The sequence below is a fragment of the Verticillium nonalfalfae genome, assembly GCF_003724135.2.
Source record: "Verticillium nonalfalfae strain VnAa140/NRRL 66861 chromosome Unknown scaffold_25, whole genome shotgun sequence".
In the NCBI taxonomy this organism is placed as follows: Eukaryota; Fungi; Ascomycota; class Sordariomycetes; order Glomerellales; family Plectosphaerellaceae; genus Verticillium; species Verticillium nonalfalfae.
In genome coordinates this window covers 71,219-96,022 of record NW_021167250.1, presented here as the reverse complement: position 1 = coordinate 96,022, position 24,804 = coordinate 71,219, and the positions used below count along the sequence as shown (strand labels likewise).

The 24,804-nt window shown below is 55.1% G+C and overlaps 7 protein-coding genes across 7 annotated transcripts; 2 read left to right on the top strand and 5 right to left on the bottom strand.

Moving 5' to 3' along the window:
* Positions 1-5,636: 5,636 nt before the first annotated feature.
* D7B24_004452 (uncharacterized protein) lies at positions 5,637-6,479 on the top strand (the record flags this gene model as incomplete). Its single annotated transcript, XM_028638622.1, has 2 exons — positions 5,637-5,732; positions 5,784-6,479. The coding sequence occupies 2 exons, from the start codon at positions 5,637-5,639 to the stop codon at positions 6,477-6,479; spliced, it is 792 nt and encodes a 263-aa protein (XP_028496740.1).
* Positions 6,480-7,274: 795 nt separating this feature from the next.
* On the bottom strand, positions 7,275-7,898 carry D7B24_004451 (uncharacterized protein; the record flags this gene model as incomplete). The annotated part of the gene is made up of 1 exon (XM_028638621.1): positions 7,275-7,898. The coding sequence occupies one exon, from the start codon at positions 7,896-7,898 to the stop codon at positions 7,275-7,277; it is 624 nt and encodes a 207-aa protein (XP_028496739.1).
* Positions 7,899-8,319: 421 nt separating this feature from the next.
* On the bottom strand, positions 8,320-9,036 carry D7B24_004450 (uncharacterized protein; the record flags this gene model as incomplete). The annotated part of the gene is made up of 1 exon (XM_028638620.1): positions 8,320-9,036. The coding sequence occupies one exon, from the start codon at positions 9,034-9,036 to the stop codon at positions 8,320-8,322; it is 717 nt and encodes a 238-aa protein (XP_028496738.1).
* A 388-nt stretch (positions 9,037-9,424) lies between these two features.
* On the bottom strand, positions 9,425-10,255 carry D7B24_004449 (uncharacterized protein; the record flags this gene model as incomplete). The annotated part of the gene is made up of 2 exons (XM_028638619.1): positions 9,425-9,449; positions 9,504-10,255. The coding sequence occupies 2 exons, from the start codon at positions 10,253-10,255 to the stop codon at positions 9,425-9,427; spliced, it is 777 nt and encodes a 258-aa protein (XP_028496737.1).
* A 703-nt stretch (positions 10,256-10,958) lies between these two features.
* Positions 10,959-12,419, top strand: ALG2 (Alpha-1,3-mannosyltransferase-like protein; the record flags this gene model as incomplete). Its single annotated transcript, XM_028638618.1, has 1 exon — positions 10,959-12,419. One exon carries the CDS (start codon positions 10,959-10,961, stop codon positions 12,417-12,419), a length of 1,461 nt encoding a protein of 486 aa, XP_028496736.1.
* Positions 12,420-12,819: 400 nt separating this feature from the next.
* Positions 12,820-15,603, bottom strand: D7B24_004447 (uncharacterized protein; the record flags this gene model as incomplete). Its single annotated transcript, XM_028638617.1, has 3 exons — positions 12,820-13,441; positions 13,492-15,421; positions 15,483-15,603. The coding sequence occupies 3 exons, from the start codon at positions 15,601-15,603 to the stop codon at positions 12,820-12,822; spliced, it is 2,673 nt and encodes an 890-aa protein (XP_028496735.1).
* A 1,910-nt stretch (positions 15,604-17,513) lies between these two features.
* Positions 17,514-20,642, bottom strand: D7B24_004446 (uncharacterized protein; the record flags this gene model as incomplete). The annotated part of the gene is made up of 1 exon (XM_028638616.1): positions 17,514-20,642. One exon carries the CDS (start codon positions 20,640-20,642, stop codon positions 17,514-17,516), a length of 3,129 nt encoding a protein of 1,042 aa, XP_028496734.1.
* Positions 20,643-24,804: the final 4,162 nt, after the last annotated feature.

The window sequence follows — 24,804 nt, the reverse complement described above, 5'->3', positions numbered from 1 at the left end:
ATTGCGAATTTTGTTATCAGTCATTCGGTCGAAGGTCAGTCTATACCAATAGAATCGTTTCTAAAAAGCACCTGGCTAACAGACTTTCAGAGATGTTTTGCAACGTCACCACCGAGCCTGCAAGGTGCGTCTTGAAGCCGACTTCGAGGTGCCTTTACTTTCACGAAACCGATCAGGCAAGAAACGGACGGCTTGTGATCGCTGTAGCCTTCGAAAGAGGGGATGTAACTCCGAACTACCGTGCCGGAATTGCAGCAAGGTCAATGAGCCCTGCACCTACCAATGTTCACTAAGCGGCATCGACGAAGAGGCTGGCACGAGTGCTAAGAGTGCATCCCCTGGACACGGTATAAATGAGCGAGAGCATGAAACTTTTGAGCATCAAACTCTCTTCGAGCAATCACCAAGCTTAATTTCTTCCGCCAAAACATTGTTCTTCGCCAACGACGAAAGCTTGCGAGACGAGGGCAACGTGATTACACTTGATATTCCCACAGAATATCCAGAGCCTGAGTTTCCGCAGTCAAGCGCCGCTTGGAATGACAATACAATCATACTCGACAGCTTCTCGACGACTGGGCAGTTGTACGCATCCTACGAGCAATTTCCAAGGCAATTTATGAGCAGCCCTGCGGAACAAGACGCTTTCGATTTCGCCTTCCTGAAGCGACTTACCAGCTACTCTGGTCTTGCAAAGATATTCGAGTGTGGATCGCCTACAGAAAGACAACAACTACTTAACCTGGCCTCCATGCGACGGCAATCTTATGAGGACATTACTGCCCCCTCCATTCTCAGCGAAAGCAGAGTGATTATTAGTGATGATGGAAGACAGCATGTGGCCCCTGAAGCTCATTCTGGACGCGAGATGCCGGCGATGTTGGGCATGCAAGGCAGCATAGCCATGACATGGGACGAGCCATCGTTCACGGCCATGGTTGACTCACGATCCACAGAGACCGCCGACTTTCGACAGGATGTCGAGCTTGCGGCTTCCGTTATTGTTTCATTGCTACGAGACGTCACAATTAACAAATCGAGAGGAAGTTCTGTAAGCATGGTCTGGTCCTCCACTGTGGAATCAACCTGCCGTCAATTCTTCTCAAGCGTTAATCTGGAGCAGAGTTTGACGCTTTTCTGGTCATGCTGGTATCCAAATTGTCCCATTTTCCATCGCCCGACGTTCTCGCTCTCCAAGAGTTCCCCAAAGCTTGTAGCTGCGATGGTGGTCATGGGAGCATGTCTTTCGCCATCTCCCACAACCAGAGCACATGCAAGTATGTGGTTCAACAGCCTAGAAGAAGTCATTTTCTCAGACGAGCAGCTTCTTGATGACTCTATTGTTATCAGGTGTCCGACATCCAACGACGAGAACCTTGTGCGTCAGAGACTTGAAGCAATCCAAGCTGCTTATCTCATGTGCCTCATTCAGAATTGGGAAGGTTCCCAAGCTTGCAAACGCCGTGTCAGGCGCCATCGCTTTGCTTCGGTACTAGGCGTGAGTATTCCTGATTCTGCTGGGCTTGTGTCTATCACTAATGATGGCTTTTGTAGGCTGCGCGAGACTTTGGCTTGATGGATGTAGAACGGGAGTTACTTATTGATGACAGTGGCGGTTTTGAATGGTCCAAATTTATATTGATAGAGACGCTCATTCGGTAAGTAATCAAAGCAGCCATTCCACATGCTTTTGATATAAGATGACCTGGGACGACTCTTTGCTAACCTCAATTAGCACTGGAATCTACATCTTTCTTCTCGACTCTGCCTTTACAATATTCTACAACTTGCCTCCAAATGTCGTCGTCGCAGAGCTAAATATGAGCCTTGCGTGTCCAGAGTCGTACTTTCAAGCATATTCTTACCAGGAATGCAGTGTACTGTTCAATTCTTGGATGCGTAGTGAGCCGCAGCAAGCCAGAATTTCCGTTTGCAGCCTAATCGAAAGATTGTGTATTCACGTTATCGATGCAGAGATTCTCCAGGAGTTTGTCGGTCTCAGCGTTCTCAATCTCTTCACCGCTATTGGAGGTATGTACACAATTTCTCAAGTCGTGAGCCCCAAGTTTAGTCACACGTTGGCAACGGTGACACGCAACATCAATATGAAGAAGTCCACTTTTCAGAGAGACATATCTGACCTTTGCAAGGCATTCACATCCTCGAGTATCATCAGAAAATGTCCCTGGCACCAAAATCAGAGTTTTCACATCTTCAGAGGGGCCTAGAAAGATGGACATTGCTCTCAGCCCAGGCTGATACCGGCTTGGCTCAGACATCATACAATGTCCTAGCGCTGGATGAGATGTGGAAACGTCCGGGTTTCATGTGCCATGGCAGAGAATACTGGCTACTTGCACATCTGGTGTTGAACGAGGAAAATAATTGGCCCACAAGCAAAAGAAAGAACTCTAAACAAGCCATCAGGGGACGTGTGCCAATAAGCTACAAAGCTGGATACGATGCGGAGGACATGAGTTATGTGCATGACTTAGTTTGGGGTTTCCAGAACCTCGATACCGCACGGACATCAATTAGTCACTGATAATTCTTGAAGACAGCGATTTGATACGGAGAAACGTGGAAAGCATGGATGTGGAAGTAACGACAAAGCTACTTGAGACCGGAGCGCTGGGTTGAGTTGCAAGAAAGAGGGGGAGAAACCACGGGTTACGTCTCATGTGAAGAGATCTGGCGATGAATGAACGCTACCCCTAACATACCGACATTCGTCAGAGTCGCGCTGTCAAGCTTCTATAATTCTTGGTAGGCACTTGATGTCGAGGATACGACTCGTCTATGATAAGCAATCAGATTCGATTCTAATCAACTGCCGCAAACGAATGCCGACAGGATTTCGAATGCCGGCCTCGTGGTCCATTTATGTGCCAAGACCCCGTCGGCATTTCCCCCACGTTGCGCGTTAAGGGTGGATGTTCAATTTACACGACTCATTAGCCCCCATCGTGGCTTGAGGCGGCACTGATGATCCGTTGGCTTGGTGGAGTCCTTTCCGATAAATGTGTTTACGGCTCTGACCAGTGTCTTCAGACTGTAAGAGGTCCTTGCAGAAGGAAACTTCTTGAAAGCGATTGACGAGAAATGAATGGCAAGCCATGATCAACACTCTTTTATTGCGATACCCTTTTAATCCAAATCCTAAGCTTCTTCATGTGTGCCAGTGCTTCATTTGGGGCAGAGCGAAGAGGTCTTCCACAAGTGGTCCACGGCGGTTTAGAATATAGCTGGAGCGTCGGAAGATACATCTGAATTCTGGCCCTCCAGCCCTCCGGAGTCCTTACATATACGTTCTCGTAGCCCTTGTCCCCCTAATCGACCACCAACTTGGTGGCGCCCCAGGGCCACCTGACAATATGTATCAAAGTACGCTCCTCTTGATTCGGGCTTTCGAGGCCAGATAACCACTGATAACCACTTAGCATCTCAAGGGTTTCGCCTTCGGAACACGTAAAAGCACAAATGACTTGAAATCGGACTTTATGATGCTGTAGCCTAAGTCTTCCAGTGATTGGCTTGCAGGGCATGAAGATAAGTATTAGGTCCTCAAGACCTCTGAGAAAACGAAAATGAGCGTGCGAGAGCAACTCATATTTCACTTGATAGCGATTCCAGTTGATTTAGTATCGTAGAGGTGTTAGAATTATCATTACAAAGTTTTGTTAGCTTGGATGGGATGGAGATAGGGCGGGAGGAAAGCCGTATTTAAGAAAACAGGGCCCTGGCCCTGGAGACGAGCTCCTCGCATAACGAGAAAGGCTACTTACAGCCATGCACGACTCTCTTTCCTCTTGGTTTCTCTAAAGGTCGGCAGTAGAGAGGATGACATGATGAAGGGGTATCTTTATTTCGTTCGTAGAAGAAGAGCATCAGAACATTTATCGTGGTAGGTGACGCATGTATGCTGGCTCCATTTTCAATCAGAATGTTAGAGAAGGTTGATGAACAAAAAGAAAGCTTTCGCGGTGGAGACCCGCAGTCAAATATAAATTATAGAATAGACAAGCATCTATGTTCTCGCCTTCCACAGCTACGCGGGTCATTTGTAGCCCTTCCACATGCGCCTCTGTGGCCTCAAACCCTCTCGACTAGCTCCTGGGCTTCTGGTGTCCCAGGTCAGCAGGTGCCCCCTAACCAGAGACACGGGAAATGTTGATCTTGCACTCACGTGGTTTCAGGAAAACAGGCGGAGATTGGTGGGAGCAGGGACGCGTGCGAATGCCAGTGCAAATTTGGTTCCCGCCACAAATCACGACGAGGATGTTGACGACACAGCGTCCAAGATGTTCAATCAACGACTTAACAGTCACATGGCGTACCACGTGTGAGGTCCTGGCTTTTTAAACGGATAAGCTTGAGCAATTATGGTTGCGCAGAAGGAGTTCAACTTCGGGAGCATAGATTGTGCGAGAGATTTCGAGTCATGCTACGAGTCGGTCGGGATATATCAAGCCCCGTGCCCACTCTTTCTCGAAAGTTGACGCTATACAACCTTATTCAAATATCCTGCGCCAGCGGATAAGAGATGCCCCTACATGATTGGTGACTGATAAGTATCACTGATTCTTGGGGGCCTGAACAATGTATGCCATCCTATCAATTTTCAACTTATTTCTTGTCAGATAGACAGAGGCCCTTGACGAGAGTAGACAAAGTCACGCCTCGAAGTGAAAGTAAAGGTTCTCCTGATATAATAGAGTATCTTGTCTCGCCGCGGAGTGGACCTTCTACAGATTGCGTAGGAGCACGGTCGTCCGAAGAATGACATGTCATTCATGGAACCCAAGAGCCTTGTTGGCTGTGCCCCTGGTGCCCTGTTCGCTTGAATCAAGCACATGACGCTTCTGGCATTGTGTTGATTGTCATCCTTCATCCGTGAACGCTGTATCTTGCCTCAAAATGGCTACAGATGTGCCGCATGCTTGTCAAAAATTGTTTTACTCATCTAAGAAACCGTGACCCTGCTTCCTTCACCCTTTCTAGTCACGTCGGCGAGTGATGGGTTTTCAAGATACGCATTCGCCGTGCCGAGTCGTAACAAGAAACTCGGCTGTCATGGCTACTAGAAATCATGTTTTACAGTTTCTAAACAGTCGACAGAATTGGCGTCTCTTCAGGTTCACGTACTAATGCCGTGGCGAAGCCGACAGAATGTACCGACATATGTCGACAAAGACCAATAGTGCTGTGTCAAGGATATTGATTATGTGAGACGGTGGAATACCTTGTTGGTCATTGCGGTCCCGGCGGTCGCTGAACTGGTTGATTACGGACATAAGGCGTGAGGCGGTCAAGCGAAGCATCCGATGCTCTGCTCAACTGAAGAACCCCTGATGAGTTGTCTATCTAGCCTTGGACCCGCCAGCGATGACCCTCGTCGCCACTGGTTTCGTTGACTATAACCTCAACTGTCATTTTAAACCTCTCAAACAAAGTTTGGATATTCAGGTGGTTACATGTTCTTTGGGCTTAGTGCAGCTTTTCATACATGCAAGCCGCGAGCACGTACTGGGAAGATGATGAACCGCATCTAGATGCCTGCTGTGTCTTGGAATTCTGAAGCTAAGTCCGACGCCGTTCATCTATAAAAGATCAAAGGATGCCCTCTTCCAAGACAGATGTTTCTCATTAGACACAACTCAGCTCAGTACATCGTTCATAGAATACAAATCTCCCGCACAATCTTCAACACAACTGGCCTAGCCTTCAAACACGTAAGTATTTACTTGTTGCGTAATGGTCTTGAACATTAACCATTTCTGTAGAATATGAAGTTCGCCGCTGCTCTCCTCGTCCTGGCCTTCGCCCAGAAGGTTTTTGGCAATCCTGTTGTCCATGTTAGCACAACGGATACCATGGTTGATGTTGGAGATCTGGACCTCTTCAAAGAGACCTGGCAGGCCATCTACGCAGCCGCAGGAAACCAGCACGCCATTACTTCACACACCGAAAACGTTGTGGTCCAAGTCAAACCTTGCAACATAGACAAAAGTCACACCCGTCAGATCACCATTACGATCGAGGGTGCCTGGGACGATGTCAATGGCAGACATCACGAGATTCGGGACGCCATGGTTGAAGCTGCTTGGAAAACAATCCAAGACTTTTCTGCCAAGAAAGAGTATAACGTATGGAGGAACTGCTGCAGAAACACTATCGGTTCTGTCTGCAGTCAGAGAGGCTGCGACGGCGGTTGCGGCTGCGCGGAGGACGGTAATGAAGCCATCAGGTGTGACGACCTCCACCACGGGCATCATGTTCCCGCTATTCTCAATGTCTCGGTTGAAAAGCACGGCGAACTTAGCGGAAATCGCCTTAGGATTGCCTTTTCCTCCCAGGCTGCTGAGGAGCTGGGCGGCTGTCACGTGGCTACCGGTATTGTGAAGGACCTTGCTGGATTTGTTTTCCCCCCGGTTGTCGGAGCTCTGGTTGGAGTTGGTATTGATCTCTCGTGTGCCTAGGGTAACACGGCGTGAGGTGACTCATTGGGGCTGACTGCGATACGCCCCTCCCAGAGGCTTCGATTCGCTTAGAGCTTGCTCTATTCTACTTCATAGTATACATCTGATAACTTTCTTCTCTCTTTGCTATCCTAGGTCCTGCCGAGATAGTAATCAACCGAATGAACATAGCTAACTTGACTACATGGCAAACGGCCTGACACAGAAAGTGACGCAGTTTGAGGTTGCGATACATCGATCTTTGTTTCATGCTTGATATCTTCACTAAATCATGCAAATGGCTTCCTCTACGATTTTTCACCACTCACTCTCTATACATGTAACAGGCTCACCCTGGAAAGTTTGCCACGCCGCATTCGACAAGGCAGAAATAGACACAAGGCTGGATGTACGGACTATTCTCATATTTCCGAACTGCCCTTTTACGCAGATTCGATACTTGAAATCGCATGTGGTTGGTCACATATCTGCAAGCGGTTCCATTTTCCAACCCATCTCCATATCGCAACCGGGTGATTATGATTGATTGCCACCTTCGTGCGGAGTTTGCTGCATGTTCCGGAGCCTTGGTCAAGGTGCCGATTTAAGTTATAGGGTCTGTCCAAATTGCTTTACAAGTTTTGGAAACCACGGGCCACCATGAACCCGAATGTTGGGCAATTCCACGGTGATAGCAGACTGCCTGACAACGGACAAAGATGCCGAGTCTTCGAGTGATGGTCACAGATACTTCATGTCACCCAGCTGCTTTGAGACGTCTAGATTCGAAGCGTGTCCGTTTCTCCTTGCCCTCTCTCAAAAGTACTTCTGCGTCTTCATAAAGTTCATGCCAGCGGCGAAGTGAAACAGCTTGGCCGCGACAATCATACGGTCCTGCTTGGAGTATTCGACCAGTCTGTCGTAGAGCTCCGCCAGAGGTACGACCACCCGCTGAATGTGCTCGCCGTCGTCCAGGCGCTGCTCCGGCTCCGGCTCACCGTCCTTGAGCTGGACCTCAACCATGACCATCTGCATGTTGGCGTTGGTCATACCGGGATCGGCCGCCTGCGGCGGACTGACGCTGAGGACCTTGCACTCGTAGCCCGTCTCCTCCTTGAACTCACGGACGGCGGCCTGCTCGGCCGTCTCGTCGGCGTCGACGAGGCCAGCCGGCCATTCGACGGTGTAAGAGTCGAGGGGCGGCCGGTACTGAATGACGAGCATGGTAGAGGCCGGCTTGGACGGGTGAAGGAGGATGTTGCCCATGGCGACGGCATCGATGCCTGCCTTGCTCGTCGTCTTGCGCGTGGCGACCTCCCAGGAGCGCGACTTGCCGACCTGATCGACGTAGTCGAGCTTTTTCAACGTCACCCAGCGGGCGTCAGCCGTGGCGAGGTCAGAGACCTTGGTGATGACGGGCTCTTGCGTTTTTTGTGACATTGCAGCTATGTGATGATGCTTTCTTGTGATGGGTGTTGAAGACTGGCCACGCAATTGCGTGGTGACTGTGGTGGATTGTAGTGAGGGGCAGCGATGTGATGACTAAGGGCAGCCGGCGGCCCCTCCCTCGCAGAATATGAGCATGCCTTGTTCACTAAGAGCGGTGTCCAGTGAATCAGAATATGCTGTGATTCAGAATGAAACTTCCAGGGATTATAGATATGATTTTAGAGTTAATTCGCGGTTGACTAGCCATGGAGGAAAATAATGTTTTGCGGTATTGAAAAATCTTCCAAGGTCGGTAGCGGGCGGGAAAGAATCATAAAAACCCGTCGATAACTGCAAATTCGTCCGATCAACCGTCCAGATGCAGTGCGTTTCCTGACGGCTCGAATCATCTAGAAATTTCCTTACTTGCACGTCAAGAAACAGTCGCCCTTTCCATTGTGGTTTGGCTTTCCCTCTCATACTGAAACCCACTCCCGCACGTCTCCCCAGAGACCCGATCCGTCCCCTCCAGTTCCGCCCTTCCCAGCCTCACACCCGGCGCCCGCCGCCTCAGCAGATAACACCAGTGAAACACATCCGGCTCTGTTGGGCTCATCTTGGGCACGGGAAACTTGTGCAGAACCTCAACATCAAACGGAAGACGCTCGTCCGAGAACCGGGCCGACGAGTAACTCAGCGAAACCCACACGGCCCCGGGCTTCAGACACCTCTCGACCCCCTTCCCCATTCTCAGCACCATGTCGTCGCCCCCACATGCCACGGCGTCGACGGTGCTCTTGTCGATGATGAGGTCGAACGCGCCCAGGTCGGCTGGCAACTGCGTGACGTCCGCAACGCGAAACTCCATCCTCGAGTCGCCGAAGCGGGTCACCTCGAGGGCGCGGCCGCGCTCGCAGGCGAGGGGCTCGTAGTCGAGGTTTGTGATGGCGGAGAAGCCCCGGGCGCGAAAGTGGTTCTGCAGGTCGCTGGTGCCGAAGCCGAGGTGGCAGATGCGGGCGTCGGGGCCGAGGGACAGGCTGGCGAGGAGCGGGTCGAGGATGGCCATGAGGTCTGAGGAGGTGACAAGCCACTCGAATGATTCCTCGCGGGCGAAGCGATCGCGCCAGTAGCTTTGCTTTTCGAAATCCATGATGCGGCGTCCCCCATGGGTCTGAATGTGTGTGAGGGTTTGGCGCCTGTGGTGGGGCGGCCTCTCTTCCTTTGCCGCAAGGTACTTGGGACTGACCTGTCTGTTGATTGCAGTCCGCTGTGTTGTCAGCGCTCAATGAGTTTGAGGGGCGAGGAAATAGTTTATATATGTCACAGGACAGCCATGTCAAGTTGCGGTCAGATATGCCAAAAAGTCTTCACTGTGTTCCCGGTTTTTGGCGTGCCCACTCCGGTGCGACCTTGGCGGCTCCACGGCCCCGGAATTGACATCGGCGGGATCGGCAAGTCCGGGATGGGGCCGTACATGGTCATGTTCAGATTGTTGAGTCACAATATGGGATGATTTGATGTCACGACAGATGGGCTGCTCAGTAAAAGTGGTTGTGCGATGTCCTAAAAACGTAAAATCAGAAAGGGGTATAGCAAAATAGATGTGTCACGCCCAACAAAGCCCCCGACAGGAGAACGTATGATCTGGGTATCAGAGTCGATGCGCTGGAGGGATCATCCACTTTCTCACCAGTCGCGCCGACAACAGAGTCTCCTGTCCCGTACTGCACATTGACCACAGATTTGTCCTTGAGCGGGACTGGCTCGCCCATGGTGTGGGGACACACGGCCTGGTTGGCGGCGGGCCAGTCCAGCTCGCACTCCTCGTCGCGACCGACGGTACAAAGAGGGTCTAGGACGTTGTATAGAATGTGGTTGTCCTTGACCCAGTTGTCGCCTGGCGCGTCGAGACAGCTCGCAAGAAAGTTCATGCTGTTGGGGGCACTCAGCGGCAGACGGCTGCCTTTGGTATGAATGAGGTCGTCGCAGTCCGAGGCGCTGAGGTTGCGGTATTGCATCTCGACAGGTCCCCCCACGGCAGGCTCATCGCGTGCCGACTTGCCAGTGTACAGGTAGTTCCAGGCGTCGTAGCTCATATCGTAAGCGCCTTCAGAGCGGTCGATGCGCAGCAGCTTGACTTTGCGACCTTCATGCTGGACCTCGACGCAGATGTCATTACAGCTGATGGCGGCAGGCCAGTAGGCGACACGGTTGGTGTCAATCTTGCAGCCTAAGACACCGACAGAGGACGAATATTGCTCGTGAGGGGTAGCCCAGATTGTCTGTTCGCTGTCGGAATCATCGGCGGTCGTTGAGAGGGGGGCCGAAAGGATGGCCAGAGCGGCGGCTCGCCGGGCAAGGAGGCGCATTGATAAATGAATGACAGTCGCCAAATTGTTTTGTGTCGGACGACAGACGACAGGTGGCAGCGAAAAAGAGCGTAGGTGCCGCGCCTGGGCGGCGTTAGGACGATTGCGATCAAAGCTCGCAGCGCATGGTGCGGTGGGTGAAGAGAGAGGAAAGACAAAGTCGTCAAGATGGGGGCCACGAGCCGGGGAAATGAGACCAGACCAGACCCCAGACGGTAGAACACGACGGTAGGGAGGAGAGGACCCTGAAGAACGTGTGCCTTGCGACCTGCATCAATCATCAATTGATGGTGGGCTACCTAAGGTACCAGGTAGGGGACCCTGAGAATTGAAGCAGTTATCCGTTGTACCGCCAAGTCGGGGTCGACGGGCCGGGAAGGAGCCAAGGGGGAGCGGCCAAGGACAAGGAGGCAGGAGCACATGCTTGGCCTGCCCCATTGCAGCTGCCCCGCCAGTGGGGGAAGCTCTTGCTACATGTATCTATTCTGCCGGACCTGCCACTTCTGCATTTACCCATCTTTTGCTCTTTTGCCTGATCTTTTGCCGTCGTCTTCTCAAAAAGAAGCACCAGGCATTGACTTCCTGTGTCGTGGCCTCTCTTGATCAACCAACAAGTTCCTACCCGAGAGCCAAGTTTCACCCAACATCCAACGAGCACAGAGGTCGAAGCATACAGACGACGACATCACAGCAGCCACGCACAATGTCTGTGCGGCCACCTCCCAAGAAGAAGTCGGTCGTCTTCTTCCACCCTGACCTGGGCATCGGCGGTGCCGAGCGCCTAGTCGTTGACGCTGCCATTGGCCTTCAAAACCGCGGCCACAAGGTGACCATCTTCACGAGTCACTGCGACCCCAAGCACTGCTTTGAAGAGGCCCGCAATGGCACTCTTGACGTCCGCGTCCGTGGTAGCTGGCCTGTTCCGCCGCACATCTTCGACCGCCTCACCATCCTCTGCGCCGTCCTGCGCCAGCTCCACCTCATCTGGCAGGTCTATCTCACCGGTGAGCTCGGTCGCCTGCGGCCCACAAACTTCTTCGCCGACCAGCTGAGCGCTGGCTTGCCGCTCCTGCAGTGGCTCTATCCCGACACCCCCATCTTCTTCTACTGCCACTTCCCCGACCTGCTGCTCGCCCGCGGCCGCGACAACTTCCTCAAGCGCGCCTACCGCGTGCCCTTTGACCTCCTCGAACAGTGGTCCATGGGCTTCGCCGCCGTCATCGCCGTCAACTCATCCTTCACCAAGAAGGTTGCCGCCGACACCTGGCCCAGCCTGGCCAAGCGCAAGGACTTCAAGGTCCTCTACCCTTGTATCGAGCTTGAACCTACGCCCCCGAAGCCCGCCGACGCCTCTCCCGAGACGAAAACCTCTGAGAAGATGACCGAGGTAGCCGCCGACGACGCCGTCTGGTCCGACGAGAATATCATCCTGAGCATCAATCGCTTCGAGCGCAAAAAGGACGTCGCCCTCGCCATCCGCGCCTTCGCAGGCCTTTCTCCCTCAGCCCGCAAGAACGTCCGCCTCGTCATCGCAGGCGGCTACGACCTTCGCTCTGCGGAGAACTACGAATACCACCGCGAGCTCGTCGCCCTCGCCAAGTCTCTCGGCCTGGAGTCGGTTACGGCCAAGAACGTCATCTCGGCCCTTGCCGTCTCTCCCCAGATCCCAGTGCTCTTCCTCTTATCTGTGCCCTCGGCGTTCAAAGACTCGCTCCTTCGCTCCGCTCGTCTGCTCGTCTACACCCCTGCCAACGAGCACTTTGGCATCGTGCCCCTCGAGGCCATGCGCGCCTGCGTGCCCGTCCTCGCCGCGAATACGGGCGGGCCTGTGGAGACAGTCGTCGATGGCCAGACAGGCTGGCTCCGCGACCCCGAAGACGTCCAGGCCTGGACAACAGTGATGCAGTCCGTCCTCGTGCCCGGCGCCGACGCCGACATGAAGCGCATGGGTGCCGCCGGCGCCGAGCGCGTCCGCGCCGAGTTCGGCCAGGAGAAGATGGCAGAGAGCCTCGAGGCGCTGCTGACAGGTGTCAAGGCCGTGCTCATGGTCGAGTACCGCGCCGCCATTTTCATTTTCTGCGCCTGCGCCATCGTGCCCTTGTTCGGACGGATGATCCACTATAACTTTGCAACGCCGGAACATGGTGGGCGGCCACGGCCCTGATGGGCGAGCGGCGGGTGGTATATAATTCACATGGACATGATGCATAATTTGAAGGACCCCAAAATATGGGGATCAAGAAACGTCCGGCGTACTTGTGACTCGTGATGCGCTTCGTGTACCAACACGAATATGCCGCCTAGCTGATATGTGTTCCCTGTGAAGATGAGACGCTTTTTCGTGGGAGAAGGAACGTTAGGGTAGTATGCCTGAATGCCAAAGCTCTGCAGAATGAAGCATGGGACGAGCCTCCAAGGCGTTAAGACACATTGCACACAGAACGCACACGTCACGGGAGAAGAGCAGGGCGAGGAGAAGAGAAGACATTTCGTGGACGTGCATTGGTATCCTGCGCAGTGCGGCTATGCCATATCCACTACAGCCAGACCCAGCGACGCCGCGCCTACGCAGCGTAGCCGTTGGTGGCGAGCCACGCCTTGAGAGCGGCGGCGTCGCGCTGGCGGTAGGCGGCGCGGCCGCGGATCTTATCCTTGGCCGTCTCGAGGGTGCGGTTGAAGCCGGCCGTGTCCTTGCCGGCGAAGAAGGCGTCAATCTCCTTGATCTTGTCGGCGTCGGCAAACTTGGACAGGCTCGTGGAGACGAGGCGGTCGACGACGACGTTGTTGCCGGCCTTGACGACGCAGTCGTCCCAGTGGGCCTGGAGGTACTGCCACTGGGCCTCGCGGGCGGACGCGTTGGCGCCGAGACCCGAGGCCAGGACGTGCATGTCGGACGAGGGCACCGACTCGGAGGCCGGCGCGGGCGGGGACCGATTAAAGAGGAAGGGGAGGATCGTGTTCTTGACGAGCTCCGTGTCGCGGGCCGCGCTGATGGCGCTGAGGCAGACCTCCTTGCCGTCGATCGACTTTGTCGTGAACCACTCCTTCTTGAGCACCTCGACCGCCTTGACGGGGTCGTGCTTGACGGCCACGCGGAACACGGGCGTGCGCAGAGCCGGGGGGAGAGGGTTCGACTCGGGCGACTCGACATAGGCCTTCCAACGCTTGAGAGCCTCCTCGGTGACGCTGTCACTCGTTAGCAAGGAAGCATCACTCGAAAGAATAGGGGCACGTACCCAGCGTGGCCGTTGACACCGGCGGTGAGGATAAGACGCTTGCGCAGCAGACCAGTAAGGTAGCTCTCGCCCTCGGGATAGTCCCAGCCGACCTTACCAACGGCTTCGTCGATCAGCTTGAGGGTGAAGGCCTGGAGGCCCTTCTTGATGACCTCGTCTTCGCCGAAAACGGACTTGACCGATGCGATGGAGTCAAGCACCTGGCTCCAGACTAGGTAGTTGTCCTCCTTGCTGAAGCCTTGGATGAACGAGAGGAGCGCAGCAGTGGTGCCGTTGCCCGAGAAGGCGAGATCACCGGCGGATCCAATGATGGCAATCTTGTCCTCGATGGACAGGCGGTCGAGCTGCTTGCCCAGCTGGAGCAGGCGCTCGGGCGGGTAGTTGACGCGGTAGAAGCCCGAGGCGCCAGAGTTGAGCTTGTAGAACTCGGAATCAATGTCAGTGATGATGTCTTCCTTCTTCTCCAGCGCAATCGAGGTAATTCCCTTGACACCCTTCTTGCCCTCAAGCTCGAGGGGGATCCACCAAGTTGTCTCGTCATCTTGAGGCTTGACATCGCCGGTAGAGAGGAAGCGCGACTGCTTGATCGAAATCTGGTTGGGCTGCTCGGCGACGGTCAGCACGGGGTGACCGATCTTGGAAATCCAAGGGCCCATCAGCTTGTTGACGTCCTTGCCAGAGGCCTCGCTGAGAGCGCTCCAGAGCGCTTCCGTCTTGGCGTTGCCGTACTGGTGCTTCTTCAAGTAGTTGGACACGCCCTTGAGGAAGGTCTCGACGCCCAGGTGGTTTGCGAGCATGCGGATGGCGGAGCAACCCTTCAGGTAGCTGATGTGGTCGAAGATCTGGTTGACATCGAGGGCGTCCTTGACGGGAACGTGGATGGCGTGGCTGGCACGGATACTGTCCAGCTTGAACGCCATCTCCATACCCTCATTGATGAACTGCGGCCAAACCTGCCACTCGGGATGCAGGTGATCAGTTGCGAGCCAGCCAACCCAGGTAGCAAAGCCCTCGTTCAGCCACAGCTCGTCCCACCAGTCCATGGTGACAAGGTTGCCAAACCACTGGTGGGCGAGCTCGTGTGCTACGACATAGGCCACGCGGTTGGCGTAGCGCGGCTCGGACGTCTTCTCGTCGTAGAGGACGGCCGTCGTACGGTAGGTGACCAGACCCCAGTTCTCCATCGCGCCGGCCGAGAACTCGTGGACGGCGAGCAGGTCGGCCTTGGGCAGAGGGTACTCGATGCCGAAAATGTCAGAGAAGTAATCGATGATCCTAGGCGCATGCCACAGAGCCCAGCGGCCCTGCTCCTTGAGACCGCGCGTGGTATAGACACGGACAGGCAGCTGTTTCCCATTATAGCGGCGCTCGGTAAAGGCCTCGACGTACTCAAAGTCGCCGATGGCCCAGGCGAGAAGGTATGTGCTCATCTTGGGGCTGGTCTCAAAGGAGACCAGGTGGAAGCCATCGCGCGTCTTCTTGGTGTCCTTGACGGGCATGTTGCTGAGAGCGACCTGGTCGTCGGGGATCTCGAGCTCGACGTCAAAGGTGGCCTTGAGGTTGGGCTCGTCGAAGCAGGGGAAGGCGCGACGCGCATCGCAGGGCTCGAACTGGGTGCTCAGCATATAGTGCCACTCGTCGTCGCGGGGGACCGAGGCAGCGGGTGTGACGGCGGGGGTGTATTTGCTGCGGTAGAAGCCGGCCATGTCGTTGTTCAGGATACCCTCGAAGTGGATGAGGACAGAAGCCTTCTGAGAGGCAGGAATCTCCTGGTCAAAGGCGATGACAGCGCGCTGCTTCTTCTCATCGAGGGAGATGGAGGCGGATTCGTACGATTCGGTGGACTTATTCTGCGTGACGGTAACGGAAGCCTTGGACAGCTTGAGCTCGAGGGCATTGATGACGACCTCCTTGGTGGGCTTGACAACCTCTACGTCAATGCTGCACGGAGGTTAGCGTCAGGCGTCATCATGGCGAGGGCGATTGGGGACGGTGGTTGGCAACTTGCCTGACGGTTCCCTGGTAGGTCCAGTTCTTAAAGTCAAGCTCCCGCAGGGAGACGACATAGTGCGAGGGCCTGATGGCATCGGGAAGGACATCGCGGTCCGCCATGTTGCCGAAAGAACTGGCGTGGAATGCCAATTCCGATGTGGTGACGGAAGAGCAGTGTCGACGAGGCGAGGTGGAAGGTCTAGAGTGACGTGACCAGGGATCAGCAAGACGAATCCCGAACGGTAGCTCGAGACAACGGAGGCGAAAAGTAGGCGTGGACAATGCAATAATCTGAGAGCACGATCGCAGATATAAGCAAGGTGGGATGTAGTGAGGTTGGGGAAAGGAGGATTTCCAAGATCTCTTCCAGCTAAAGCTCAAGAACCAAAGGCAGAAGCATAATAAGCCAGCCAAAAGGAGGGGCATTGAAGGAGGGGCATTGAAGGAGGGGCAGATGGCGATCGAGACCGAGACCCACACCGCACACCTAGGTACCTACCTAGGGTAAGGTACTAAAGGCAGAGAGCTCTCCCACCGGGCCACTCGGCACGCAAGAGGGGGGCGGGCAGGGGATGCCCTCAGATGAATACGATGAATGGATGGGGTAGGAAGGTACCCAATGGCGGGAATCCAGTGCGGGCGCATCAGGCTGCTTAGGGTCGGTCGGTCGACAGCCTACCTCTGGGGAGGTAGGGGGAGCGTCACAGGCGGCTGAGAGCCCCATGGCCTACCGACCTCCCTAGGTAAGGTACCTTAGGTAAGGTAGGCACCGTACCCGAAGTGCCCTGCGCTTAGCAATGGCTTCAGAGAGAGCAGAGCCTCCGCCATGCCAATGTCAGTGGACCACCGGGGGTCCACAATGTGCCGAGCTGTGGACATGGGAGCACCAAAGAGCTACCTTAGCTCCCTCAAGGTGCTGCCTGCCACGATGGCATCCCAGGGGTACCTTTGTCTCTCTGGGGGTCTGGATTCGAGTCTGCCCCGGGTTCATGGACGTACCTCAGTTGCTCGCCGTGCCGCCGTGCCGCCACCGCCAGCTCATTGTGTAATGGCGATGTCGAGCCGGTCGGAGCCGAGCGCGGTGTCGCGGGCGCCCAAGTAGTGACGGGCGACGAAAACTGCTGGGAAAAGCGCGGGTGCGTGACGGCTCCACACAAAGATGTGATGGCAGACGCGGATGCCGATGCAGAGACGCACGAGAGCCTCGCCCCTGACAGCCACACAGCCGCTCCCAGCCTCGAGCTGAGAAGGCCGACGTGGGCCATTGGCAGAAATGAGACGTTGCCGGGCTGCTGTTCTTCAACCGAGGAATGATGAGTGTAAATTGATGGTGACGCTCATCCAGTGCCAAAGTCGCCTTGTTTGTAGTCGATCTTGAGGTGGTGTCGTTCGATTGATGAAGAGATGCCAAGCGTGCGAAATGGGCTCAGGTCGAGCTGACCCTGAGACAGTGTGGACCCGACGTTCGCATACTTCACACGGAGTTCTGACAACACTGGGAGAACGAACCTTAGGTATAGGCTACCTAGGCACCTTAAGGAGGTACATAGGTACTCACTGTCATCACAAGTGGGACGAGTCGTATCGCTGCCAACTCTCATGCGAACACCTCGTCAGGAGAACGCTGGCTTGTTCATTCAAATGCAAAATAACGCTGCTGTCAAAGTGACGCGCACCTGGTCAATCCACCATATCGTAGCATGCCTTACCCGACGTCCTGACCTCCAAAGCATGTCCATGATTCGACTCATTGAACTCCTCCTCATCCTCCTACTGTCAGTCTCCCATAGATTGTCCCGCGTACGAAGCCATGATCGTTTGCTCTCTTCCCTTGCCCCATGCATGTCCATATTCGTTACAACGGGGGAAAACCGAAACCTTGAAACCCTGCCCAAACGCCCCAGCCCATGGAAACCGATTCCGCAACAAGTCCTGCCGTACCGCAACACAGACCGATTCCGCTTGCCGAAGGAAAAAACACCTGATTCTCGCTATAGACGTCACGCTTCCATGAGGCTCATGCCTATAAATCATGCCACTGTTGTGCTGGTCGCCGCCTCCTCTTGCTGCACCTTCTCCGAAACCGCCTCCCACCACTTCGTATGTGCTGCGCGGTCCACGGCTCCGACCCGTGCCAGCTCGTCCACGATCTCTCGGACTTGCGTCGCGAACTCGGCGAGCCCGAGCCCCGCCAAACGCTCACCAGCTGTGCTTGCTGCCTTGACCTTCTCGCTGGCTGACCCTGCGCCAAGCCTGGCAAACATGTGGCCACGAAGTCGCGTCAGCAGGAGCCGCAACACTGGTTCCTGCGGTTCGGCCCCGTTCAAGATCGAGTCCTGGCTTGCCTGGACGACCTTGGTAACAAGCGCCCGTAGGTGTGTCTTGGTCGCCGCTGGCATCGTCCGTCCTGCTTCGAGTGCCACCATGACGCCGTGCACCGTCGTCTCCATCTTGTCATGCTTCGCTTCGAGCACCAGCATGATCCGAGCCGCCTCCGCTTTCCACGGCGACCGCACGTCGCGTTTGAGTATGTTCTTGCATTGAAGAAGAATCGCTGCTGCAGTGACAATCCTCTGTGACGCCAGTGATAGTCTCTGCATCCTCTTGTAGTCCAAGAGGAGCATTTCCGGCACCGTCTCCTCTCGAATGGGCAGCGCTTGCGTGAAGAGATCGACCATCATCTGCGCGTAAAATTTGTCGGCCGTTGGCCTGTTCTTGGCGTGGTTTATGCCTTCAGGGTCGCGTTTGCTCGCTTCCGCAAGCACCTTGAGGCGTGCCGAACGCCACGCTTCAACAGCTGCCGTCAGCTTGTGATGCCCCTTTTCCAGGGCTTCGTCAAACTTCTTGGCTTCGTACTGCGGTCCAGACTCAATGAGCTGCGGGGCTGCCGTCGATAACATAAAATTGACGTAGTCGCACAACATTACGTCGATGAAGCCTGTCAGCGCCTCTACTCGATCTACCAAGGTGCCCTGATGGAGTTTGTTTGTCACAAGATCCTTGCACTCATCGTCACGATAGGGTGCGCAGAGCTTGGGCAACAGAGAAGAAACCGCTGTGAAGAATTTCTCATAAGAAAAGCTTCCCATCTGAAACTGCTGTTCTGCGAGCTCAACGTCAAGGACCTCGCCGATTGTCTTGTGCATGAATGCTCCTGGCCGTACCAGTCGTTGGAGTGAGTCTTTGAAGTATCGCATCATTGTCGCAAAGTACATGAAGCCAGCCTCCGACTCGTTGGAGTGAAGCTCAGCCCTCATGCCCTCAAAAAGTGGCTGCTGGAAGGTCGCCCTATGCTCGCAATATTCATCGGCGGGAATCCGGTACTCTCGGTTGATAGCCAGTTCGTGTACAACAACTCGGTTCTGCGGCAGAAGTCCGTTCAGACCAGGCGGCAACACGATGGGCAGTGGAGGTTGGGGTTTCGTGGAGGCTTTCAGCGGTGTTGCTGGCGGAGTTACCGTCTGATCTCCCGAAGAGACGAGACTCGCGGCGGTAGCAGAGCCCTCGGCGCTGTCCGAGACGCGTGGCTTCATGTCGGCAGTGGGTTTGTTGACGGCGCGAGCCTTGCGTGCCTGGCGCACGGCATCGGCGATCATCTTCTTGCCCCTTTCCTGGCCAGCTAGCTTCTTAATCCGCACAATCAGTTTGACTTGATTGTCTTTGATGCTCTCACGATACGGCTCCGCGGAGGCATCGTCGGTACTATCTTTGACCGTCTGCCAAATCATGTCCAGCTCAACGAACTGGAGTAACATGACCTGCACGAGCGAGTCCGAGTCACGCGACTTCCACGCAATGAAGGCATTGTGGAACGTGGCGTAGTCTTCAGAGACGCCCTGACGCAGCTTAGCTGGGGCCGTATAACTGTTACTCGCATTGAGGCGAGAAAAAACATTTTCAAAGCAGATGAGTAAATCCCTTGCTTTCGATACGAGATCCTGTAACTGCGGGTTAGCAAGATCATCGTGAGGCATAGGTTGGGGCAACTGCGCTCCAACCTGCTCCTGCTGTGCTGTGCCATCCTTGTTGCTCAGGACCTGGGCCGGATGGCCCAAGATGATGAAGGCGCTGAGGAACGTGCGGACCGCTGCCATCTCGCCAACAGAGCCAGGTTGACCCTCCTGCAAACCACAGATGCGCAGAATGCGAGCTGTCCGCAGAAGAACTCTTTCTTGGCCGAGCAGATCGACGACGCTGTCGAAAGTGCTGTCGCGGATACCGTCAACCGTAAGGCCTAACTCGGCAAACTCGCCGACTGCACGTTTCCTTTGCACTGCCCGCCACCACCATTGAAGCTTTCCTGCTGCCTCGTCTTCGGTATACAAAGGACTTTGCTTTGCTTTGACGCGCTTCGCCGATGATGGCGGCGAAGAGGGCGGGAACTCGCCACTATCCTTATCATCGTTGTCTTCGGGCAGCACGTCTAGAGAGGTCTTCTTGTTCGTCAAGCTCTGACCTCGGAAGCGTTTGCTGGCCGAGCGATTCTTCAGCTCCTCTCGCCGGCGATCGGCTTCGGCCATGCGCTCTTCCATCCGTGCCTTGACACGAGCCAGCTCGGTCTCTCGCTTCTCTTTCATGCTCTCAGCGACTGCCCTCGCCTTCTTGACATCCTCGGCGCACGAGGCGACGATTTCGGCAAGCTTCTTCTCTCGCGCTTGTTGAGCGGCAAGAGCGCGTTCTTCTGATGAGGACGTGCCTCGCGGCGTTGCCTTCGCCAGGGCCGCTCGAATGCGCACCTTCTCAGCGTGGGCTGCACGATCCGCGAGCCGGGCTTTGCGGTCTTCGAGGAACGACGTGCGCCGCAGATGTTGGGCAATCAATTTGCTTTGGTGGCCGTCGCTGTTGCGGCGGGTGTAGTTGTGGGCGGACGAACATCGCGAATGGGCGGAGGATATGGAGTTCCGCCGTGAGGATGCCGCCGAGTCTTTGCGACGGGTCTGGGTTGGGCGGTAGAAACGCGCGGCAATTCTTGGCGGTGGTGTGTGGATGTGCCCGACGGCATCGTCGTTGTCAACATCGTCGTCAGAGATTGGTGGCATGGTCAGGTCTATGTTGTTCACGTCGACTTCGCTGGCTGCGTCTTCGTTAGAGAGGGGTTCAGGAGATATGACTGCCTCCTCCATGATGTAGTCGGGATCAACAGGATCGGATGTGGACATGTTGGCCAGGGCAGGGAGGCTGTCGAAGGTATCAAAGATGTCGGAAGTATCGAGGCAGCACCTTCGCCCGGGCTGTTTCAGAGAGGTTTGGAGGCGTCCAGGCTATCTGTCTGTGACGAGCGCGTGAACTTATCCGGACAGATAGACGGGGTTGAGTTTGGGGGAAGCAACAGTCCGGACTTTCCCCCGATCTGTGCGTATAGGTAGGTATGTTTATCCTGGCTGCGATGGTCGTCGTGGACGGACTGGGGCAGAACAACAAGGGGACTCGGTGAGGATCGTCGGGCAAACGAGAGATGCACCCGATCCGCACCGAAATGGATGATTTCAAAGCGAGTGACCAAATGAATAATGGAAGAATAAGTCGTCAATAGCCAGGCTCGCAGTCAGGATGGGGCTCTGAAAGGGTCGGCATAAGGGCAAGGAAGATGCGAAGTGGAAACGAAGGCTGGCTGCAACGGTGATCGGGTGTCGAGGGGTGATTCAGACACCAGTTGTGAAGAAGTGGAGGCTGGGGGATGGGTATGCTGGTTGGTGTGGGACGCGGGAGCGAAGGAAGGAATGACGGAAGCTTCCAGTTCCCTGGATGCGGACTACACCTGCCCTCCATTTGTCTGCTCGGTCTGCTTACAGAGACAGACAGACACACCGTACCCATCGCGCCATGCCCTGTGACAACGCTAGCGCTCCGCCCTGAAATGTCCCTGGAAGGACCAGGGCAGCCCAGGCAGCTGCCACTGCCATCTGGTAAGACAAGACAAAGAAACGCTGCTGCTCGTTCAAACACCAGATAACGGATGCTTCGCTTCGGAGCCTCCAGTACTTCTTCTGTGCGCCGGCCCAGCAACGTGGATTTCAGTGGACGGTGTGACGCCCTGCTTGCCTCGAATCGCTTGTAACCCGCTTCAAGCGGGTGGAGGGGTTTTGATACTACGAAGCTTATTTGTGCGACAGAACTGCTAGACCTGCCTCCTGCAGAAAGGTCCCGTGGTGTCATGCTTGCCCCATCTGTCGACATCCACTCTGATCTGGCGGTCCGGGGATCTCATCGGGCGCTTCCGTTAAGATGCAAGATCACGTGCATTTGACACTGAACAGATGAGGGTGAAGGCGTTGTCAGCAATGGAGAACAGAAATGGCAGAATCACTGATCCTGATCTGACAGTTGCGATTTGCCAGATGTCAGGTGTTGCTTTCCCTGAGTGAGGTGGTCTATAGCACATCACTTGGAATCGAGACACTTTGTGAGTCCCCTTCTGTTCCCGCTGCATCGCAGTGGGGTTTGATGAGCCGGCCCTTCCAACCATGGATTGAATCCACGTCACCCGAGCTTGACTTGCTACCGGCCCTCTGATTCCCTTCAAGCGTGATGAAGATATTTGCGTGAATCGTTTGTTACACAAGCGGCCTGCTTGTGAACCGCTGCGATGACTCGCGCCGGACGCTGTCCCTGGTCGCTTCTTGCTTGCATGAATACATAAGGCTGAGCCCTGCTCTACGGTACGTGCTCATGGGTTCCGGCTGCTGACTGTACATGCATGGCAAGGGGCTTGCTTGTAAGTAAATTCTTGGTTCGTCCGTCAAGGTACTGGATCGGTTCAACTCTGGCCGCCATGCCTCACCGCTGGTAGCGCATTGCGTGTTCCACGCGTATCTCGGTCGCCGGACCTATAACAACCTCGCAGCGGGGGGTCAGGTGGTGCAGCGAAACCTTGCCGCCCCGCGCATGGAGTTCGAAGGCCTGACCTGAGTCAATGACGACCACAGCTTCCCTTCGCGACTCGAAACGGCGGTCGTGAGCCGCTTGGCTTTGGATCAACGCATTCTTTGTTTGGCACGGAGCTTAAGGGGCAGCTATTACTGTTCAGGCGCAGCGCCATCAATTGCGGGTTCGACGGCGCAACCTGCCAGACAGAAGTTCAGTCCGACGGACTACGAGTCCGGCACTTTGCAACACGCTAGTACAAGATGAGTCTGCAGAACATCGTTATGAAGGCTCGTTGTCCCGACCGATGCTTCAGACCATGAAGACAAACCTAATAGTTTAGGGATGCCCGGCAGTCCTTCACTGCCGCCAGGCGTTTCCATAATAGATCGAGCGCCGTTCTTTGACTTCAAAGATGAAAAAAAAAAAAGAACGACAAGCGCCCAGCCGGGGGTGACACTGTAGGCGAAGAAGGAAGTTAGCTGCTAACTCCTCTCGGTATGAGCCGTCACTCGTGGCCCAGTCACTGGTCTCCTACCGGCACTGACTCGCCGGCACATCTGGGCAACCAGCCATGGAAAGGCAGGGAGCTCGTCTCAAAACAAACGGCCGCGAGCCTGGCCTCGTGCGCGGCTCGGACTGTCGCCATGACCGTGAGACGCATTTTGTAGCAGCGTGTAAGACCTGGGACGACCGAGGTGGTCTCTTCTTGAGGTGTAAAAACCAGCGGCAGCACCCGGCCGGAAGGTTTACTGATGATCGGATTGTGACGTTGAGATGATGACTGGCAGGGACCGGGATGCACCCCGGAGAACGGCCAACACTCCCACGTACACCAATCCGTGGATCGTTTGCTCGTTGTGTCGAGTCACTTGTTGCCAGGTGTGGCCAGTCACCACCAGATGAGAGGGGGGTGATAAAGAAGCTGTTCTGTTCCAACAAGAGTTCGCATCAGGAGTAGCGACTTGTGGATAGCTGGCAAAGTGGGCGTACAATGTGAGCTGTTTTTGGCGGCATCAGCGCTGATCAAGCGGTCGGCATGGGTCTAGAACCTGAAGATCGGTGTGGCAGCCCTGGGCATGTGAGATGCAAGACCAAATCATCTACAGACAGGGTGGGGTAAATGGGGTTGGGGGGGGCCTACAGTGTGGCCGTGGCACGTACGGTAGACAGCACGTTGGTGCCGTGGAGTCCGGTTCAAGAAGCCAGAGGACCCTGGCGACCTGGCCGTCAACGGGTCTTGAAAAGGGGGCAGGCAGGAGAGGGGACGATGAATGGGGGTTTCACTTCCGGGCCTAATGCCAGTGTCCCAAGATGATGTCGCGGCTTTCGGTACACAAGGAGGCTGCCTGGGTTCTGGGGGCGGGATAGGATTGAACCAACGAGGAACCCCAAATTTAGCAGCTTAAGGTTCACAGGTGTCCGCTGACAGACGTACGTAGGTGTCAGCTTCGGGACGCGGGTACCTGGGGGCAGTTTTGCTCAGTAGGAGGAGGGCTAAAATGGCCAGAGCGCACGAGCAACAACGAGGACGAACTGTCTACGTCATTGCGGCGCACGAGACTCGGGTAGAAAGGACCAGTGAGATCCGATGGGACCACCAGCTCATTGGGGTAAGGTATTGGTAGCAATGAAAGGAATGTCTGGTGTCTTGAATGTCTCTCGACGCTTTGAAAAGAAATCGAAAAATGATCTGTCTGTGTTCCATACTGCACGTACAGACCTAGATAAAATGACTTGCTTGCCCTGATCAGATGAACCTGACATTGAACTGCGTTGCGGGCCTAGAAGCGTGTGGATAAGTACAGGGCCAAGAGAAGCAAGCACCTGAAATGTAGAATCAGAGACATGGATTTCCAAGGTTCGGCGCATCCTATGACGCCATGGGATTCTCTCGTTTTCCACTCTGCTCAATTCCATCAGCATCCCATGCGGTCAGGCGTCATGTGCACCTGTCAATCCTACCCTGTGTGAGCAACTGCCTGCATTGTTTGGTGCTGGTCGATGCTCCACGACCTTTGCCAGCCGCTCGATCCTGCCTTGTTGGCTTCGGTTCACTGCTTTGCGCACTTCAGACGCGGTGAGTTGTGCTCCCCTTTTCTCTCGTCGGAACTGTGCGTATATGTGTGTGTGACTGACCCTGACCTGCCCTGATCCGACCTAGCAATGCCTTGACTTGGCTCATCTATGCTTGACATTTGCGTGCCTGATATTGCCATGGCCAGGCTTGCTATTTACGCTGACTCGCCTAACCGAGGAACAACTTGAACAAGTTGGCAGCGATGGGCATGAGCGGTTTGTCTACACCTGGGAACGTGACGATGAAAGGCCACGATGGCAAGGCCATGCGCGACTGCTGGGAATCCCTCTCTCACTCTGTCTCTCTCACTCGCTCCCCTCCACCTCTTCGCCCATCAGCCGTCACTGGGCCTCGTCCCAGTTCCCCTCGTTAACCAA